Source organism: Triturus cristatus, chromosome 2_2 (genome assembly GCF_964204655.1).
Source record: "Triturus cristatus chromosome 2_2, aTriCri1.1, whole genome shotgun sequence".
NCBI classification, from domain to species: domain Eukaryota; kingdom Metazoa; phylum Chordata; class Amphibia; order Caudata; family Salamandridae; genus Triturus; species Triturus cristatus.
Window position 1 is genome coordinate 170,744,446 of NC_140582.1, and position 22,413 is coordinate 170,766,858.

A 22,413-nucleotide genomic window follows, 5' to 3' on the forward strand; every position below is an offset into this window, starting at 1 on the left:
TGACGCTAGCTTTGTAGTTGTCTGCGCTGTATCAAAGTTCCTTGGTACCATGTGGTTCATTAGAAGGTCTGTCTTGAAGCTACAACATTAACTTTTTTAATATTGATAATAAGGTCTCTGCTAATGTACCTTTTACCTAGTTCTTAAATTCTTATTTATATCCATTTCCTATTTTAATTTGCATATCATGTTTTTACATTCTTTACCATGTTAGCTCTACATAAATAACAAATTATTGTTTTATGATGGACCTTGCTATTTATTACTCTGACGTTATGGGCCTTTGCTGCATATTTGTGCTTCACTGCTTTGTACCATTTGCATTTTTAGCACTCATTTTAACTAACTTTCGTTGTATTTTCAGCATGTATATAACAATTCTTCTTTAATGAAATATCTGTATTTGTACTTTTATGGTCATAAGACCGAAATAAAGTTTATGGCTGAAAATACATTAATACAAGAAAACATGACATCAAATGAATGAGAAAGACAGGGACTACAAATTCAACTGAAGATAATACTGATCAGTGACTACATTCTGAAAAATCTTTGACCCTCTGGTAAACATATCAACTCCCAGTTCTTAATAGAAGACATTTTGTGAGGGAATACCTTGTTTTAAAAATATGTTGTAAATTAACCAAAATTCTTCAAATGTGTCATGTTCTGTGGATTAAATCAAAATATATCTGCAAGTCCTCTAACTGCTAAAAGTACAGGGTTGTTCACTCATCTAATCAGGCTGATTCTTAGAGACACAGTTGATGTGTATTTGCCAGTAGTCTACAGTACAATTGCACCTAAAAGGTATTTGCAAAAAAACTTTAAACAGAACAAGACACTAACATTTGTAGGTAAAGGACATAATTGGATATCTATCAAATAAATAAAAAGCAGGAATAGACTCACTAGAGTTATTCTGAAGATGAAACAGATTGAAGTAGTATTGTGATTTTCACAGAGGGGTATTGAGTGACAGCTGATAGCCAACTAAGAAGAAGAACCATGAGTTGGAAATTATCCCCATTATCACAGCTTCTGAACTGTAATTTTATGTTACATATGGACCCCATACCAGTCCACTGTCATAAACAGGCTTTAAGCCTTTTTGAGTTGCATGGTTGTGTTTTGCGTGCAGTGTTTTTAAACATACAAAAATAGTAGAATATTTGTGAGAAAAGAAACGTATGATTTTTCAGAACAGCGTGCACGGTTTCTTATAGGTGTGTTATTTATATAGTCTCTTTAAAGAAAGAAAGGCCTTTTGTATTGTTTTCTTATTGGACAAACACTGTTTGCTCAAACAAGCTTGGCAAGTGAACTTTGGTGGTCACAGCAGTAGAAAACAAGTTTGTTTTCTGCTGCTGGGACAGAATTGCATGAATTACTGGATTTAAAACATACTGCCCGTGATAGTGGGCACAAATATTACATATTTGTTTACTAGTAGTCTCAAGGAGAGGCATTTCTACTGGGTTCTTAGTAGTGATGAAGTAGAGTTATACATTTTGTTCGAAGCGCCAGTGAACATATTATGAAAGGCTTTGTGATGGGGCTGAATGTTTCCTCCCATTTGTATTAAGCTTGTCATAGATCCATTTCCAGAGGTGTTCCGAGCTGTAATAAGTATAGAAGGCACTTCTCGGTTATTATCTCAGTTATGTTTTATTCACAGTAGTACATTTTCCATCATTTCATCATTGTTGGAGTATCCCACAATATGACAGATGCCAAGCCAGCCGACACGTGTTTCGCCCCCTGATGGACCACTAGTCAGGGGCTTTCTCAAGGCTGCAGGAGACATGATGAGATATAGTGAGTGAAAAGATTGCAACTGGAATCAAGTAAGGCCATCACCAACTGCAAAGTGAGGAGAGGGAAAATAAGACACCGAAATGGAGATTAATGATAAATGTTCACAATGACCATGGGCTTTATGAATATGACTTCTGTAACTTTACAGATCCTGTTATCTACCTCACATGATTATCCTAAAATGCAGACATGGTCCAGTCACTACTGAAGTCCAATTTTATGGACAACTCCGTAACAATTGTCGATGGTTACTTTTATAACAACATTCCTATCATTATGAAAACATTTATTTAAATGAAGACACAGACAGCCAAGTTTGCCTTCTAAAGACTAGCAAATCTAGAGCTGCACTGATAGTTAAATGGTTACATTATAAAACATGTACCCAGTGCTGATGAAATTAAAATTCTAACTTTGAACAGTTAATTCATTGATTTATTAAGATAGTTTTATATCTAAAAGTGCAGCCTACCGGCAAACAAGATCTGTAATTGGTAAAAGATGCTAAGCGTTATCTTACTTACTGAACAGTCACTGATTCACATGAATCAACACTTTATATGACCTTTGCTCCGACGGGATTTGCATTAATCAATTTACATTGGAGGTTTGTTTTGCTGTGTGGTGACCCCATTTACATAATTGTTTCACGATGCTTGTTCATTTATTTAATTTGTTGTCATGTTTGCCCAAACAGATTACTAAAGATGGGCTGTTATGCAATGAAAAGGAGCTGGTAATTTTCAAGAAAAATATATTGCATTCTTTTAGGGGTGATGGGGGAGCTGGGCAGACATATAAGCGCAGGGCAGAGAGTGCAGGGGTGCTGCAGCACCCCCATAATAACCATGAAGGAGTTCAGAAGGCGAATGCGCAATAAAGATGCCTCTAAATGTTATTTTCATCTTGCCACAGAGGTCAAATATTAAGCGCTGTCTTCTGATAAATTGCTGCCTCTTCTTTTAATATGAAGAATTGTGTTTACTATTCTTTAACTGGAAAGTGACAGGATTTTGTAATATAAACTGCGTGACAATCTTTGTGAGTGTGAAAGGATAGGCTGAAGGAAGCTATTCTTTCTAACATACTACAAAAATTGAACTGTTCAAATATTCCAAAATATATCACAGTGGGGTAGCTGGGGAGGGAACCAGCCCAGGAAGTGCTTTTTTGGGGGACGGCGAGCACTTTCTTTTGTAATTCTGAAATGTGATGGAAACAAATATTTTAAGATCATCACCAAACACTTTATTTGGTGACGAACAGATGCTAAATATCTACTGACACCCAATTTCCATACATCATTTGTGCACTGTATAGTTTTATCAGCAAAATTACATGTATATGCAAAATGTATTGCCCATTTCAACGGAAAGTGTAATCTTTGTAAATGACAGCACACTACCACAGCATTTGTTAGTAATATATTTGTGACATTCTGCTACAAAATGCACCACCAGCTACATACCACACCCCTACCACTCTCATGATGGACGGGCATGGCTGATTTGGTACACTTGTCCTTTGTATGATGCTTGAATTTTTCACAGTGCCTATGACCCCTACCCAAACTATTGTCCAATATGCAGTATGACATTCATCTAAGACACCTACATTAACCTCCCTACTGCCACACAGGTGTCATGGTAGATGTGGGGTGTTTTAAAGCTTTGCTTGCAGGGTAGGAATCAGATGCACTTTAACCAGCACTTCCAAAATTTTCACGAACTAACCTAGCATAAAAAGATACCCAAAATCCATGTGGACCATTTGTTTTTCTTATGTAATACAGAATTGGTCAAATAAGTGAGTTTAAATATAAGCACAGAGGAGATATACAAATGTGACATGTCCTGAAGATGAGATATTGAAGATTTTAAGAAACTACTGCACCACTGTAGCTGGGATCTGGAGGGGTATGAGTGTATATAGTGATTACTGACTTTCAACTTTTTCCAATACTCAAGTTGCATTAGGCACGGTTTCTGGAAGCATGTGACTTCCAGGCGATATGTAAAATATTTATAATCCACTTGTACAAAGTAAACCATCAGATGGCTTAATTAATTCTTTTGTAAAATCAGGGCCCTAGTAACAGTGGTAATTTTGTTTGGAAATGTAGTCTTCTGACTAAAATTATATTTTGTGTGCCTACCAGGAACTTACAAAGAGATTCCTAACAGGCTTAAATACACTTACTGTGCAATTCTTTATCGCGAGTTCGAAAAAAATCCACTGTAGTAAATCCCACTAAAAACGTGGCAATTCAACAGTGTGATTTGATTTGGAAGTTTGGGATCACCCACACACAGGTATTGTATCCTAGTAGGGGAAAAGTGTGTTTGCTCAGGAGGCTCCATTCTCCTGAGTGGAGTTCTACACTATGCTAAACTCCACACACAGAGGAAAGGAGCCTTAGGAATAGTTACATGATATTCCCAGTAGTACTCCTGTAAAACTGAAGCTGGCACAGCTTTCCAGGCATACCACTGCAAATGTTTGTGAATGGCAAAATAATTTATAAATCTGTAAGTACTTTTATGTGGAGATGTAACTATCCGCCTGTACATTTATGTTTTTTGCTGACTAGGCCCCCCTAGGGTTGGTCTTAAATGACTCTCTAGTCCTGCCCACTTTTAGGGATTTCTCACCATAATAGAATATGGGATTTGAATTGTATTGTTACAATCCATCATAAAATATTATGAAGTATCAAACCAATGTGTAAATTAGAATTAAGCTGTATTAATTACCCTTGATGCTATTCCCAGGTATTTTTATGTTTGATGATGTGCTCATAAGATCAAATACTTTATGCATCTCCATATCAACAACTACTACAACTTGGTTATAGTTGATGTTGTGAGCTTTCTCTTCACTCTTTTGTGAAACAGAACATTTAGAGCAACTCACAACTCGTGCAGTAAGTAGCCTCCTAATTTAATTCCCCCTTTCTCACTGAACGTCTTCTCTGAAACAACCTACTCCTCTTTGGATCAAATGTTGGTCTTTCCTTGCATACTATGCACAAATTAGAGCGCGCTACTCAACTGTTTGGACTGGGTAGGCTGCTTTTTAAAAACAAGAAAAAATGCTTACTTTTATATGTAGAACTCTCACCCGCCAGGGTTACACCTTTGTGGCATGCTTAATTATTGGGATTCTTCCTGTTCCACTAAGTTTTCCTTGAATATACCCGCAGCACTATACAGGTGGCCAGTTCCTACATGTAGGTAGGGATGAGTTTCAAACCTGGATTTGTGTGTTCACAAATTGTACTTAACTAAAAATCAAGAGAGCAGCGTACACAAATGGGTTGGAGACACATACACTTGGGTGAGGTTCAGTGCATAGAGGTAAGAGAAGCTAGGTGATTCACACAGGGTTTCAGACCATGGATGCAAGAATTAGGTTCATATGTGGTGCCTGGGGTTGATGGCTGGAGAAAGGGTAAACTGGGAACATTTCAGGGTGTCTAGTAACTTGGTGTTAACACTCTGGTGCTGCATAATGAAACATGAGTCAGTCCCAATAACAGAGAAACCTGAACTTTTCTGTCCTGTTTAGAAAACGGGAGTTCTTATTGTACTGGAAGTTGAAATCATATGGACTGTCACTGTCAGCTATGAAGGCCAGGCGTAGAAATGAAACACAAGTGGCTATGCTCCTGAAATATCATGTATATGAAGGAGTACATCATGTGCTCTCTATGAACATTTTGCAGAAATCAATAATCTTAGGAGGTAATCACTATAGAGATTCAAGATATGCCATTCTGGTATGATTTACCTGGCTATTACAATTATTCATGTGGTCAATGGATTTTACTTTGTTGCTTACTGTGCTATAATTTCAAACCATTTTGAAAGTGGTTGAAATTCTGTGATATCAAGGAAGCAGAAATTCACTGCAATGCAAATTATATGTGCAGCCTCTGATCAAAATTATGGTGTGAAATATGTAGCAGCGTATTTGCTCAGGCTGTAAGAACTAGAATACATGCAGGCTCTGATCAGTTTGCGTTCATACATGAAATACTAATGACAATAATCCCTTGCTCTTTCCCACACTCTTGCTCGCTCGCTCAATCATTCACTCACTCACTCGCTCGTTAATTGGCAATGGAAAAAATAGATCTTCTTAGTGGTTCTGTTAGCACAGGCAGCACAGCAGAACCATATTTTCAATCAGGTAAAAATGGTACATGTAGCTTCAAAAACATAATATGTAGCAGCGGGGCTAGCATTAACATTAGTTTCAGAAATAACAGCTGCATTTAAGGCCCAATTTACAAACATCTATTTGCAAATTAGGGCGTGCAATTTGAACACCAACTGGTTTATCCATTCACAGGGATTCACAAAATGCCCAGCCTAATGAATACTAATCATTCAGCTCACAATTTGAGAGCCACTGTGATTGACTGTGAATGCAGGAATGGAGGCATGAACGGCATTGCAGACCTCTACTCATAAATATACTTTCCCAAAGTGGAAACATGTTTTTAAAGCATTCTGTATACATTAAAAGGTACAGGCACTGCTTAAACAAACTGTTTTCTATTTGCGCAACCTCAGACAGAAGCAGGTAGCATCCCTCTGGACCACTGTCCACAGCTCCCCCTTTGCAGAGCAGTTACCACTCCATCTCAGGAGCCGGTAACTGATGAATGTGCTTTAGTACATTGTAAAAAGCTCTTTTATGTTGTGAATCCTGTGTTTTTGGGAATCATAGGGTTTGGGTCTGCAAATGAGTATGAAAAAAATCTCCAAAAGAATGAGGCGATCACCAACAAGAAGTCCTAATTATAATGAACAGTAAGACACACTTAACTGAGATTTCAGTAGCAGAGCAGTGGAGTTTATAGACCAGATGCTGTATGGCCTTGTGCAAACACATTGAGGTTTTCAAGATGATTCCAGAGAATTATTTTTGTTTGTTTAGATCATTTTACCTGACAAAATTCTGTCCTTATTGTTATGCGCTCATTTCTGTTTCTTACTCTTGTTCTTTTCCACCTCATGTTTCTACCCATCATGTAACATTTCTCTTTTAGTCTCTTTTGCTTTGTGCTGCTGGACTCTATTTCACACAGAGTATATTTCCACCTCCGTCTGTCTATAGAATGGGTAGGGGGTGCCACAAGAGATATCATAGATAAAGAGACAGAACCCCTCATTCCCACTACTTTTCCATTCACTCACTTCCCTCCCCAATCAATCAGGCATGTTATTTAAAAAGCAGTAAACTACTCATAAACATCTAAGAACATGGGGCAGTGGATAATTGAGATCCGTCTAAAATCAGTGGGCCTGGGGAGTCTTCCCTAATGGGTGCAGTTGTTGATATGTTATCAATTAGTGTGAGAGTTAATTCCAAATAATTCTTTCATGGTTGGGCGAGGTTGACACTCTTGCTCTTTTCTTTTTTACTTTATTAACTTTCAAGCACTTATTTTACTTGATCTTCACATCAAATCATTTGGTCATCATTTCATTAACTGATTTATGTACCACCGCCAGCAATTCAAGTTCTGTTCTGTCCTGAATGGGTAGACAATGTATGTTCCTCAATAAAAAAAATCATTATGATTTCTGAGAAGGGTACTGGTTACAACCTTGTCCACCAAATTCTAAAGTAGGTGTGACCCCTAATGCTGGTTTATGTGATATCAACTAAAATAATGTTACAATAGTTAATATTAGATCCTATTCTAGTTTTTGCTATAATAATTGTATTGTGTTATTCAAGTATGAAGTTGATTCCTTCAAACTAGCCAATGGTGATTGTTAATGGATGAAAAGCTAGGGTTGAGCTAGCAATCCAAAGACATTTTGAAATCAAGTAGACATCCTTTTACCTTCATGTTGTCCCAGGCACGTAGTTCTGAGCAACAAACCTATATAGCAGATAACTTGCCATAATCCTTATTAAACAGGCATCTGAACTAACTATCAATCAATCAATCAATCAATCAGCAGATTTGTAGAGCACTACTTGTCATCTGTGAGGGTATCCAGGTGCTAGATGAACTAGAATGAGTTCAGTTTTGGAAGTGGACTTATTAAGGCTTACTCAATTATCACCCAACCAAGCCTGTGCTGCTTTTGTTTTTCTACTTTATTCCTTTACTTCTAGTGTCATTTGATAGTTTGCACAATTTACATAATGCAGATGGTACCCAAATGGTTAGTAAACTCTCAATGATATATAAATATATATATTCACTGAAAAATCCAAAGGGTACTAGGATGCTATAGTTAGGAAATAGAATTAAAACAAACCTTAGAAATTCTCTGAAGAAAAACAAAGGTTACAGGGATGTTATAGTTAGACTTGCATTTTATATGCACAAAACCATAGAAATTCAGCAGTTATAGTTACCTTAGCTAACTATAACTTACACCCCCACAGTGAACTGCTTATGACCTGCTTATGACCTCACATATTACGTCACTCATGAAATGGTCAGTGACATCACTCATGACATTGCAAATGACATCACTCATGACATCACTGATGTCATCATCCTCAGAACCACTCACACTCCCATACAACCTCTGGTACGTCCATTCACACACCCAGACAACCACTCACATACCCATTCATAGACCCATGCAAATACTCACACAACCACTCACTCCTCCATAGACCCACTCACACACCCACTCACTCATTCACTCACTCACACATGCAGCCACTCACACAACCATTCATTCACCCAAACAGCCACCCATACAACCAGTCACTCTTCCATACAACCACTCACACAGCCATACCCTCACCCACATAGCTGCTCACACACAGACATATTCCCCACAACAGCCACTCAGACACCAATCAATCAGTCAATCAGAATATTGTAAAGTGTGACTAATCACCCATGAGGGTCTCTAGGTGCTGGTCTTGAGATCCTTCCAGAATTGCAGCAGCGATTGTGATTGATTGTGACACACCCACTCACACACCAATACAGCCTCTCAACACTGCCACTCACTCAATCAATAATGTACTCACAGATACAGCTCTCTTGGTTGTAGCAAGCATGTGTTTCGTGCAACATTGACCCTATCCCATACACTTCGTGGGTAGCCTAGTTCACATTAACAATCAACCACAGATATATGGAAAGCCGTCATTGCACACAGTGCTCAATATGCTGTTCAGAGAAAGTCAAGTTACTCAAGATACTCAACATCTGTTCCAAAATGAATGTCCTAATGTGAACAGATTTAACCTGAATCAAACCCATCACATTCACCGAACCTACATTGAGGAATTAAGTTTATATGAGTAGAAAAGTAGGTACTGTAAACAGTGTTTACTCTATGGAGAGAGTTAACTCTGTACCACACTGTTTGCAGATAGTGAGACTCTCATGAAAAATACACCATAGAATATTAAAAAGTATCTCCTAAAAACAGTGTGCACTCTATGCAACACTTGGCTAAAAAGACTCTATGGGGCTCATTACGATGGCGGGCGGACCTGAGTCTGCCATCCATTGTTGCGGTGTTTGAGACTGCTCGCCTGACATGCGGTGGTCCCACCACTGGCATTAGGATCCAGGGCATTGAACATTTAACATTGCGTACGGTGCTGCTGGCTGCAGCATCGTAGGCAATGTAAAAATGTGATGCTGTGCATTTCCCTGCACTACGTGGCAGGCACCATGCATACAGATTTTGATTTGTAGTGATAGTATTTGCCTTTTTTATAGTGTGGCTACTATGGGCAGGCTAGAATTATGACATGCAGATTTGTAGCAGCGGTGAAACAGCCTACATCTGAGCAACCTGCCTAAGGAAAATTGTTGCTCACAGGATGCATTTACTATTTTTTACGGAAATGGTAGAATGTTGGCATTTCATGAAATTTACAGTTTTGATGAAAGTTTTTACCTTCCCACCTGCAAGCCAACTAACAAACCACCATGAACCACTATACAGAAAATTGCAATGTTGTGCATTTCACGTTCAGCAAAAAAAGAAAAAAAAAAGAATTTGCAGGCAGTAGGACACAAATCTGGCACCAGTGGATCAAAACATATAATGGCATTGGTTCGTTGAATGATAAAATATTCACAAAAATCATGATAAATTGACAGTAAGAAAGACTCTGGGCAATGATTCGGATAAGGCAACCATCCTGTGAAATCACTGCATACTGTGTATCCTATTGAGATCATAAGTTAGCAATGAAGGTTTACTTCCATTTGCTGTTTGCGATAACATACTTCCTGCTTGCAAGTGCTTGTTGTGCTGACGTCAGCTTAACCACTGTCATTCCTTCTTTCAGCCTGTGAACTGATGAACCATGGGATACTGGCCCTGGTCAGCTCCATAGGATGTGAATCAGCAGGATCTTTGCAGGCCTTGGCAGATGCAATGCATATTCCTCATCTCTTCATCCACCGCTCCACAGAGGGCACTCCTCGAAGTGGCTGCAAACTCATCAGAAATGACCGGAATGACGATTACACCCTCTCTGTGCGACCGCCGGTCTATCTCAATAATGTATTGACCAGAGTTGTTACTGAATATGCCTGGCAAAAGTTCATCATTTTCTACGACGACAACTATGGTAACTATTGATTTCCATAAAAATGTTTTATGCTTCAATTTCCAACACTGACTTCTACAATGCGTGAGGAATATTCTTGTTTTTTTTATCTTCTTCCCAAAGTCCATCTTTCCAGCCAATATAAATCTAAGGTTTAGTTGCAGTAGTTTGTTACATCTAATGTGAATCAAAAATGTGTCAACAGAGAAAACAATCGTTATTGAAAGTTGTTAATGTGAAAGAAAAAACTAAAATGTAAAGAATTTACAAGCTTTTGTATGCAGAATAAACTAAATAGATGCATTGGATATTATCTTCAATGATGGATGCACGAAGGTTTGTGTGCGTATGCATGAGCTCGCAGTTAGCGGACATAGGGCCACGTGTATAATATTTGGAAATAGTGATTATCGTATTGCGATTTTCTGTGAATTGCAATTAAGTAATCACTATTCCCAATGTATGAAACTCCCCACTCGATTCGTAGTGGGTCGCAAATCGACCTCCCTTATGAATATTAATGAGGTAGGTCGCAATTTGCGACCCATTGGGAATCGCTGAAATCACGGGGATGGTGGCCTGCTGGGGTCAGCAGACCGCCATGTCCGTGATTGCTTTTAAATAAAGCAATCTTTCTTTTTTAAATGCAGCCCTTTTTCCTTAAAGGAAAACAGGTTGCATTAAAAAAAACAAAATAGTAAAGGTGGACCACTGCCTGCTTTGAAAAAACGTTTTCACTACCATTCACCTAAGGGGAAGGGGTTCCCCGGGGACTCCTTCCCATTTGCGAATGGGTTACCACCTACTTGAAGCAGGTGATAAAATGTGAATATTTTGCGACTGCAGTCCGATCACAAAACATTCCTACATACCGCTGCGATTCGGTATTATAAAGGGAAGCCCTCAACAATCCCTTTCCTATTAGCGAATCAATAATAGGTTACCCAATATTAAAGTATTGTTTGGTAGATTGGAAAAGCCTTCTTTCTGGTTGCAAATGGCCCGATTCTGCAAATCGGGCCTTTTGCGACCTTAAAAAGCCTAAAAAGATTAAACTTAAGAAGATGTGCATTACACAACATAAACCTTTCTGATCGGGAGAAGATTTCTTAAAATAAATGTGTAAACATTTCCTGAAGGCACTTATCAATTATATGGAGTTAAATATCCTAACCAACTGAGTAGATACTGTAAATCAGAGCATGTGCATGCACTCTTAAAGCGTGAGCTAACTATGTTTGAGTTACTACATTTATACTCACCAAGAACATATGACATTGTCTGTACTATTGCATGCTATGTATTTGTACTTCAAGCAAATTCTACAGCTAAAACCAGCAGGAATGCTTTTGAATGACATCCACTTTTCTTTTTAGCTAATTGTTCATTTTTATTTATGTCATAATGTATCTATCAGCCGTTTTATCCAGTGTGAACAAGGCTCAGTATATGGCAGATCGCCTAGATATTAAGCTATAATATATAATACAATAAATATTAATATAATACATTTAGAATGTTTAATATAATTATACTAAGCAGTAGTATGAAGTAAACAGGATATCAATGTCAGTAGCATAGCGTGGGAAATATTGTTTTTTTACCATACCTTTACTCGTTGTAAAAGTTACATCATGAAGAAGACATCTTTCACAATTTGAAGGGGCATTGAAATAGCAGGTTTTTCGTTTTTTTTTAATGCACTTTACACATTGTTACTGAAATATGGTATTGATAATAGAAGTGTAAGTCTTGGAATTATAGTAAAATATCAGAAAATGATTTAGAGATGTAACAACATCAAACAAAGTCCAATAGAGAAGCCAGTGGCGTAGCTAGGGTGGGGCGGTGGGGGCGGTCCGCCCCAGGCGGCACTATTTTGGGGGAGGACAAAGGCATTGAGATAAGGCTCGGCTTGCTTTCGTGGACGGGCAGGGAAGGAATAGGACTCGGGCAATGTCCTCTTCTTTTTTGTGCTGACAGCTGTCCCCCCCTCTCTTCCAATTATTCCCTCTCTTTCTGTCTTGCTCCTCACTTACTGAAAACCGTGACTTGAAGAAACTGTTCACAACCTCTTTCCTTCTTTCATTTAGTTGCTTCCCTGTGAAATGGATCCAAAAAAGAAAAACAGTCTTGCGGGAAATGCCCTTTTTCTGACATTTTTCTATTCCAAAGAGCAGCGGAATGGAGAGAAATAGGTTTTAAATATGAAAAATAAATACATAACTGAATAAAGCAAGACAGAGTGGTTGCAAAGTGGCCAGATTGGTTGTATTTACATCCAAATAAATCAGCATCACTTTACAGAGTTTGCCAGTGAAGCGCTACTTTTGTTTTCTGGTCTTTCTTTGAACAGCATTGTTGTTCCCAGGTGGGGAAGTGCACCATTCCTGGAGGTGCTGCAATACCTGGTTGATGGGTGGATTGGAAAACAAAATGTGTACCATGGCTCTGTGTTTATGGATGTGGTCTTTTTAAACCATACTGCTTACGTTTTTTACGGATATAAGCAATGGACATTGAAACGGTTCCCTTCAGGGCCCTGTAGTCATGTCCATAACTTTTCAGGTAAAACCACTAGCTGATTTCTGAATAGTGAGTGAGAGATCGTTAAGGTAACCATATTGTTTCTGCTTACATTTCACATGCTTTACTTAATCTTGCATTCCCTATGAGTGGTTGCTTTTACGTTTTTTTTAGGCAGCATATTACTCTTATCAAGTGCATAATTTGAATTGAGCCACATCCAAGTGTTTATAGCGGGCACAATTAGGTTATAGCTGAAGGCAGTACGAGTTTCTCTCAGTGGGGAAGTATGGTGTTCAGTGGGGTAGAGGATGTGGCACTATGGCTAGAGCTGTCGAATTTGGAACTGGGGAACCGGGTTCAGCCTTCATGACTAGTCCACCAGACCACTCTACTGAGGGAGCACATTCCCATGCTAGACCTTAGAAGGCCCCACTAGACCTTAGAAGGCTTGATGTCTTAGCACAAGCAGGTGTACCCTAGTGGTGTCAATTGTGGGTTAACCTTGAAGGCCTGTCCTCCACAATCCATACTGAAGTTTATCTCCAGTCTTGCGGACAGGCCTACGAAGCAGCACACCCTAGAGCAACAGTGATCCAGTCACTGTGACTCTGTCACTGAGGTCACATGAACCTTGAGCAGGTTAGGGCGATGCGAACGGTGTGACTGCACTGGGTACCTATTTCGGGTGAGTGCGTAGTGTTTGCAAGTATATTATGGTTTTTAAAAAACTTGCTGCCTCCTTCCTGGCCTCCAGCAATTTTCAGAAACAATAAAAATGTCATGATTACTTCGGTGATTCATGTTCTTCCTACAGAGAGATCGGAGTTTTGTCTAGTGGAAGGGTTGACTCCTGGAAAGGTAGCACAGAGGGTTAATGTGCCTGCTGCAAAGAACATGTACCATGCAAATCACAAAGTGCACTGCTTTAATGGGGGCACCATGATGAATGGTCATTTAATGTCAGCTGTAGATGATGGATCCCTGAACAGTGTCATGTATGTGCATGTTTGCATTGTGCTGAGGGAATTACCTGGTAATTATTCACGCAGCTCTGTGATGGATGTCACATGCGTTTTTTCTGAGTCCCCAGATAGATCATGCAGTCTGTGTGTTCTCTTTTGTACTGCCAGTCACCGGTGTATTCAACTGTGTAGCCTTGGACCGTGTCATGTATGTGCATGTAACTTGCATGATCGAGGTAACTATTAGCGGCAATACTACATGTCTCTCGGACCTCTTTCAAGTGCTCGCCGTCCTTTTTCCCCAGCAACCCCCCCTCCCCAGGGGCGGCAATCTGAGGGATAGCCCCGGGCGCCACGAGCTCCAGCTACGCCACTGAGAGAAGTGAGCATTTTCAATTGCAATCTACTTTTCGTCAGAGTTTAAATCCCTTGTTTGTTTTTTTTTATTATTTTTTTTTATATTGCAGCCGGAGTTAAACATGATATTACATTACAACACAAATGATTGCTGAAAAAATAAATTTTTAGATCACAGAATATTACAAATCATCAGCCTGTTTAACAATCTAAGACAAAAAGTTATCTTAAACGCAACTTTAGTAAAATTCATAAAAAGCTCAAACCTCCCATAACTCAATCACTTCTTAATAACAATTTCAGATATCTCCCATGGCTAATAATCAGAATCAAACTTGGTACCCCATATTTTCTCAAACTTCTTAAGGCCTCCAATGCGTGCGGCATAGGTATATTCGCTCTTCTTGACCCTCCTCATCTTCTGAACCCATTTCATAGCTGAGGGTATGGAAGCGGAACGCCAATTTTGAAGCAGAAGTGATCTTGCGATCGCTGTTGCTATGTAGGGCAACCTCGTCATGGATTCCGAGAAGAGAAGATCTGGGTCATAACCAAGTAAAATTAGCCTACTGTTAACCTCAAGTTTTATATTGCACTCTTGTTCTAAGGAAAAAAATACCTCAGTCCAATAAATGTTAATATTTGGGCAACGCAACATAATATGTGACCAATTGGCGTGTGTATAATTCATACAGCAAAAGCATTGAGAGGACTAGTTAGTGAACATCCTAGCTAAAACGGCGGGAGTTCGATACAATAACCACTTACTAAAAAAAAGCATCCTACGCCAATTAGCCCCTCTTAGAGTAAAGAAATGTAACTTATTAATTGTAGACCAAATCTGAAGAGAGACTACACAGTTCTCATGAACTGCCTATTTCTTAATTGCTTTTGACTCTAGATCCGGATGTTTGAAGGAGGCCAGTAATGTTTTCCAAGCACCTGGATTCTTATTCACTGCTTTAGCTAACAAATCCTCTACAAGCTGGTTTTGGGTCATAAAAGAAGTGGGGTTTATTTCTACTAAATATTTATATATAAGAGTTAACCAAAATAAAATCCTTAGCAATCCTTTTAGATATGTCTGCTACCGTCATCCAGTTACCATCCCTTAAGAAGTCTGATACTTTAAGGTACCCGACTTCCGCCCACTTTAATGTCAGGTAGGTTGGTTGTTTAATTCCTATTAAGGGGAGGATTTCTTCTATTAAGGTGGCTGCATTAATTGCTGGGATAGAATATTTTTTAAAGAAGGCCTGCCGTCTTTTAAAAATACATTGGAGAAATTTATATCATACCAGCTTTGGGTACCTAAACAATAACATGAGAGAGTTGATCTGAGTTTCAGAACAAATTAAATTCAAAAAGAAATTGCAATAAAAGTGTATATGTGGTAGAGGTTTGAACCTAGATAAATACTGTGCAAAATATGCGTCATAGTAATATTTCAGATTCGGGAGTGCAAGCCCTCCATGATCTGAGGGCCCGATTCACAGAACTAACTTAAGACAAAATCCTAAACTTACTACCATTTTGGTATTCACAGAAGGCACTTACTCATTTTAGTATTCACAGAACGCACTTACTCATTTCGGTATTCACAGAAGTTAGGAGTCCTAACTTTAGGACTCCTAAATGCCTTCTGTGAATACCGAAAGCCTTAAAATTAGGATTTTTCTCAGTTTAGTAGTAGTATAGTTAGGACTCCTAACTTTAGGACTCCTAAATGCCTTCTGTGAATACCGAAAGTCTTAAAATTAGGATTTTTCTCAATTTAGTAGTCCTAAATCTAAACTTAGGACTACTAAATTGAGAAAAATCCTAATTTTAAGACTTTCGGTATTCACAGAAGGCATTTAGGAGTCCTAAAGTTAGGAGTCCTAACTATACTACTACTAAACTGAGAAAAATCCTAATTTTAAGGCTTTCGGTATTCACAGAAGGCATTTAGGAGTCCTAAAGTTAGGAGTCCTAAACTTAGGACTACTAAATTGAGAAAAATCCTAATTTTAAGACTTTCGGTATTCACAGAAGGCATTTAGGAGTCCTAAAGTTAGGAGTCCTAACTATACTACTACTAAACTGAGAAAAATCCTAATTTTAAGACTTTCGGTATTCACAGAAGGCATTTAGGAGTCCTAAAGTTAGGACTCCTAACTTCTGTGAATACCGAAATGAGTAAGTGCCTTCTGTGAATACCAAAATGAGTAAGTGCCTTCTGTGAATACCAAAATGGTAGTAAGTTTAGGATTTTGTCTTAAGTTAGTTCTGTGAATCGGGCCCAGAGTCTTCATATAAAGTGCCAAGTGCTAAACGTGGTTTTTTTTTTGCCCATACAAAATTTGTAAACATGGACTCAACCTGAGAGAAAAACGAGCCTGATAAAGTGCATGGTATCGAAGTGAACAGAAAATTAAACAATGGTAAAACAGACATCTTGATAAGAGCAACACGACCTAAAATGGATAAAGGAAGCATATTCCAATGTGGCGTATAATTTAGTTTAAATAAATCTTCGAACGACGCTGAATAAAAAATCCCCAGATATCTTTTTGGGTTGAGATTTACTAAGCCTTGGATATCTGGATGTAATCGAAAGCAGCTCTACCACATTGTATAACTTCCGTCTTAGCTCTGTTTATTCGCTATCCTCCTTATGCTTCAAAGTCCTCAAATAGTTTGAAGACTTTGATTTGTACTCCTATTGTAGGCTTAATTAAAAGCATAACATCATCTGCATAAAGTTTTAACGACGGCATAGTCGGGATTGGAGGGAGGATATCTGGGGAGTTCCGTATTGCAATTGCGAGGGGTTCAATAAAAAAGCAAATAGTACTGGAGATAGAGGGCACCCTTACCTTGTGCCACGCTTAATATTAATGGACCCTACCACGGTCTAATTAATAATCACATTTGCCACTGCATTCTTATACAAATTCTGAATTAAGAGTATAAAAGACGTTGGAATATTAAAAGAATTCAAAATACAAAACAACGTCTTCCAAACCACTAAATCAAAAGCTTTTTCAGCGTCTAGCAATAAAACTAGCGCGGGGATGTTCTGAATTTCAAAATAATCCAAAGCCTCTGCGAGAAAATGAGTGTTGGTAGCTAACTGTCTGCCTGCCAAAAATCCATTTTGGTCGACATGTATCAGTTTTGCCGCATATTTGTTGAACCGGAGAGATAGAAGTTTTGTGACAATTTTGTAATCCGAGTTCAGCAATGTAATTGGGCGATAAGAGTTTGGATCCCTTTTGTTTTTACCCTTCTTCGGAAAACTAACAATATTTCCCTGTTTAAAGAAATCTGGAATACCCCCCCCTCCCTTCTAACATAGAATTTATCAAGGAAAGAAAGAATTCACCGAACGCCTTAAATTTTGTTTTATAAAATTCGGCGGCTAAGCCATCTGGGCCACATGCTTTAGCGTTGGGTAAGCTCTTTATCACATCTTCCAACTCTGTTAATGAAAACGAACGGACCATAAGATTTGTATCTATTTCCATCAACATAGGCGGTGGATTTTCAAGCAGAAACTTTTTCAACAACAGATCATCAACTAACTGAAGTTGGCCATAAATGGTCTGATAATGTGCAAGCATAATGGTATTAATCTCACCTGAATCCTCCGTAAAGCCTGCTACGCATGGGCAATTCAAAGCTTTGATTTGATTTGTGACTGCTTGTTCCTTGGCCTGCCACGCCAATAACCTACCAGTAAAGTTACTATCTTCATAGATTTTTTGCTGAGACTGTTGAAAAAAGATCTCGCTTTGAGTGCTATATATAGTGCAAAGCTCACGCTTGGCTTGTTCAAGCTGAACTTTGTTGGTGGAAGAGGGATTCTTTAAAAAGGCCACATTGCAAATATGGAGCTTATCTTCAATTTTTAATTTCTCAACCTTAGCGTTTTTGGCAGTAACTGCCTCTTTGCTTACTACTAGTCCCCGGATAAAGGCTTTTAAGGTATCCCAGACTATATTTGGTTATGCGGAATGAATGTTCTGAATTAAAAACTGTCTGATCTCAGCATCCATAAATTTTACCCACTCGGCATCATTCAGATGCACCTTGTTAAATACCCAGCGTTTAGGTAATTTTAAACCAGGGCCGACGTGAATTTCCAAAGATAGCATGGCATGATCCGAAAACCCATTGAAAAAGAAATTTTGTTGACAAAAATCTAAATTCTGGGAGATCAGAAAAAAATCAATGCGTGAGGAAGAGCCAAACCGTCCTGATCCACATGTACATTTCTTTAAAGTCGGAAATGCTGTTCGCCAAGGATCTTGTAGATTTAGAATATCAGCATGGTCTTTCAATATTTTAAAAGATCTAGGTTTTGTCTGCCTTTTCCCTTGGACTGTGGAATCGAGATGTGGATTCATCAAAATATTAAAATCCCCTCCCACAATCAAATCTCCTACAACATGATTTAAAGAGAGAAAAAGATTGTCATATACTTTGGCGTCATCTTCCATGGGTGCATAGTAGCTTACAAATGTCAGAGGGCATGGTTTGGATCTAACAGAACATGTCACCCAACACCACCTCCCGAAATGATCCTTACCCGAATTAATGCACTCCACTTGTAAGCCTTTTTTTAATAAATATAGCAGTCCCTCTATGGGATGCAGAGATAGATGAAAAACCCCTGTAGCTAGCCCAGGTTTTAAACATTGAAAATTCCAAAAATTTTATATTCGAGATATGAGTTTCTTGTAACAGAATAATTTCAGGATTTTCATTTTAGCCATGCTTCAAGAGCCCGCATTTTTTTCCGACTATTCAGGCCGTTAACATTAAACAAAATTATTTTTAGCCTATTAGCCATTTAAACAAAAAATTTCAAAGAACCAATCAATGTAACATTCCAAAAAAAAAGAACAAATATAACATACAAAATAGCCGACCTATCATTGAAACTACCGGTTGCATTTTCCCTATTTTTTAGTCCCCCATCCCACCCCCAGAAAAGTAGACTATCCCCCCTCCACCGCTCCTTCCACTTTCCCCAATCACCTCATGAGCCCATAATCTCTCTAGATCCTGTTCTCCCTACACTACCAGCCGACTTAATTAATTGTGTTCCATCTAGTGTTCTAGACGGAGGGCTGGACTCTCCATCTATTGTTCAGAGCAAAGAACTCAGGGGTGATCCCTTGGAGCTAAGGAAGGGATTAATCTCGGATCAGAGATTTGATAAACAGGCTAGCTCTGCAAAGAAAGTGGGGTTAGTTATATCAACTGTGGCCCAAATACAACAGGAGGAAGTAGTTCGGGAAGGGGGATCAAGATTTACCCCACCTTCCACAGGGGCCACAACTGTAATGTTGTCATCTACTCCCAATGTCAATACTATCCTGGACTTTAATCGATTGATAGATCTGACTGAAGATTTTCAGATCAGTGTCAAGGACATGTTAAATCTGATTCTAGAAGAAATTCAAGATATGAAAAAAACTCAGAAGGTGGAACTGGACTCCTTGAATCAACGTTTGGAGAAAATGGAAAATCTTATGGGTAGTCTCCCTGTTAAGCTCCAGGAGGCAGAGGAGAGAATTTCCGCATTGGAGGACCAGTTATATAAAATGACAAAAGAGGTTAAAGTAGGAGCTAAGAGCAAACAGGCGTTGGAATCAAAACTGGAGGAGTTGGAAAACCACTCACGTAAATCTAACCTTCGCCTGGTAGGCGTTCCTGAAGGAATGGAAGGGTCGCAAACTTTAAGCTGGGTCAACACCTTCATCAAACAAAAATGTATTCCGGACTTCCAAGGAGACCTCACAATTATGAGAGCCCATCACGTCCCAGCTCATCCTTTCCCTAACTCAACCCTTCCACGCACGATCCTGATCAACTTTGCAGATTTTCGAATAAAGGAAGCAGTTCTCACAAAGGCTATTCAGCAGAGACAGTTCCCAATTAACGAGACTATTAAATGTAGAATTTTTTCGGACCTGTCTGCCGCTGCTGCCCGCCGCAGGAAGGAATTCGTAAAAATGCTGCAGTTATTTAAGGCAAAGGGGGCACAAGCATCAATTGCACAACAATGTAAATTGCGAGTGTTAGTGAAGGGAAAGTTTTTTTTGTTTACGGATGTTGATGAGGCACAGGGTTTTCAGGAGAAGATTACAAGGGTGTAGAATGGTGTTAGATTAGGTAGTTATAGTCTATGTTTTATATTTGCCCCCTTTGCAAGATTCATGGATATAGGAGTAAATTCGATATAAGGCTCTTCCTGTAAGGAGAAAATTAAAAACTTATTTTTCCCTTCTTTTCTTTTCTCTTCTCTTATCTTTTCTCTTCTCTCTTCTCTTCTCTTCCTTCTTTCTTTACTCCCTTCTGTTCAGGGAGATTAGCTTAGAGGGCTTTATTACAATTGCAAGGTTCGTCAGAAATTTTAATCCTGGAGGCAAAAGTAACACGTATTACAGTGCTGAGGGGCGGGTAAGTGGTAGATTTACCAGGGTGTAATAACATGACACCCAAATTGAGTGGGGGGGGTTAAATGCCGTGTTCATAATTAATTATATACTAATTTAAATATTTTTGTTAGTTTAGAAATTCTATAATGAAAACGCCTTTGCTTAGGTAAATGCTAAATAACCTTACAAATGCAGCTGCCTGGGATTGAAGGATTTTAACTGCCACAAGAAAGCCATATTTCCCTTCTCAGTTTTAAAAATCTGTTTGTGCGCATTAAGGCTCTCTCTGCAGATGACCAAAGGTGTCACCTATAGTGTGGTATGAAATGAGTTAGTGAGAGGCACAGGTGAGCCTAGGGCTTTAAACCTACCCTCGGTAGTGATTTTTTTTTTTACATTTAGAAAACATTGTGTGATTTTATTGCTTGGTTCCAACTAGAGCAGTCTCAGACACTGTAAAACCAGCTGCTTCAAAGTCATGAAGCTTCAAATTTTAATAGTAGCCCACCCACAACCTTAACTTCAGAAGAGATGATCTACCAATTAAATAAAATTAGACAAGTTAAAAAAGTGGTACGAGAAGTGATCTGAAACGATACAAAGCTATATACGCTCTTACAAAAATGCATTCCAGTGCAAAATATTTAAAACTAAAAAATATACACAGCTTAAAAAATAAACAACCATACTTGTCACAAAATGAGTAGGACAAAATAAAAAATAATGAAGAAAATTCGAGAGGAAAACATACGATCTTGAAAAATTTCTGAAAAATCAGGACCCTTGGGTAATTCTTACTCAGAGTCTTCCCTTGTAGAGTAGCAATTTTTGACCTAAGCCTGTAAAAGAAAATGTCAAAGGTGTCATTAAACTTAATCGATTGTCACTTGATATGCTGAAACTGACCACCATCTTGATGTATTTTAATTTATAAAACAAAATGTCATACACATTTAGACAGAGGAGCCCAGTACTGGAAGTTACTGCATTTGTGCCTATAGTTCAGAGTCTCATTATAGGCAGTGATCAATTTGTAAACAAATAAAATGTGCACTGTCCAAAGTTTTTGCTAGGAGCCTACAACTGGTGCTGATGAACACCAAGGCTGGCTAGTCTTAATTCCCCTTCATGCTTTTTATGCCATCTACACTCCCTGTCCAAAATGTCACTCTTGCAGGTTCTTTTTTATCCGTGCTCTCCACCTTAATCACTTTGGGGCATATCAACAACGATTAGAGATAAACATCGTAAAGCGCGGTTAGCGATGTTTATCCTATCACTGGATTTCATCGCCGTGATAGCGCTGTATCAACAACGCTTTTCACAACGGCGATAAGAAATCCAGCGATAGCGGGGAAATCGCCGTTTTGAAGGGAACATTGCTGGTTTTCCAGCAATGTTCCCTGCAAAACGGCAAAAACCTTGCTGATACGACCCTGTGGTCGTATCAGCATAATCCACCCCCTATGTTAAGCATAGGTAAGTCAGGATTTTATCAGACGTTAGTTTTTGGCGAAAACCGCAGTTAATCGCCAAAATGTAACTTGAGCTAAACTCCTGTGGGCTGCCTTGTAAATATCGCGATGTGAACATCAGCGATATTTTACAAGGTACTCCATCCGGTGTACGCCCAGTGACACCCACTTTGCATCTCATTAGAGATGCAAAGGGAGGCGTTGGGAAAAAGGGTGCTAACATGCGATTATGCATGTTAGCACCCTCTTGTAAATAGGGCGATAGTTTTATCTCCACTT

The 22,413-nt window shown here is 38.8% G+C and overlaps 1 protein-coding gene across 1 annotated transcript in view; it reads left to right on the plus strand.

Annotated features, from left to right (window-relative positions):
- The window catches only part of GRID2 (glutamate ionotropic receptor delta type subunit 2), a 2,613,212-nt gene that overhangs the window by 1,111,506 nt on the left and 1,479,293 nt on the right, over positions 1-22,413 (plus strand). The window contains exon 3 of the mRNA XM_085641143.1: positions 10,117-10,401. Coding sequence (XP_085497269.1) covers positions 10,117-10,401 — 285 coding nt within the window. The remainder of the gene's footprint in view (positions 1-10,116; positions 10,402-22,413) is intronic.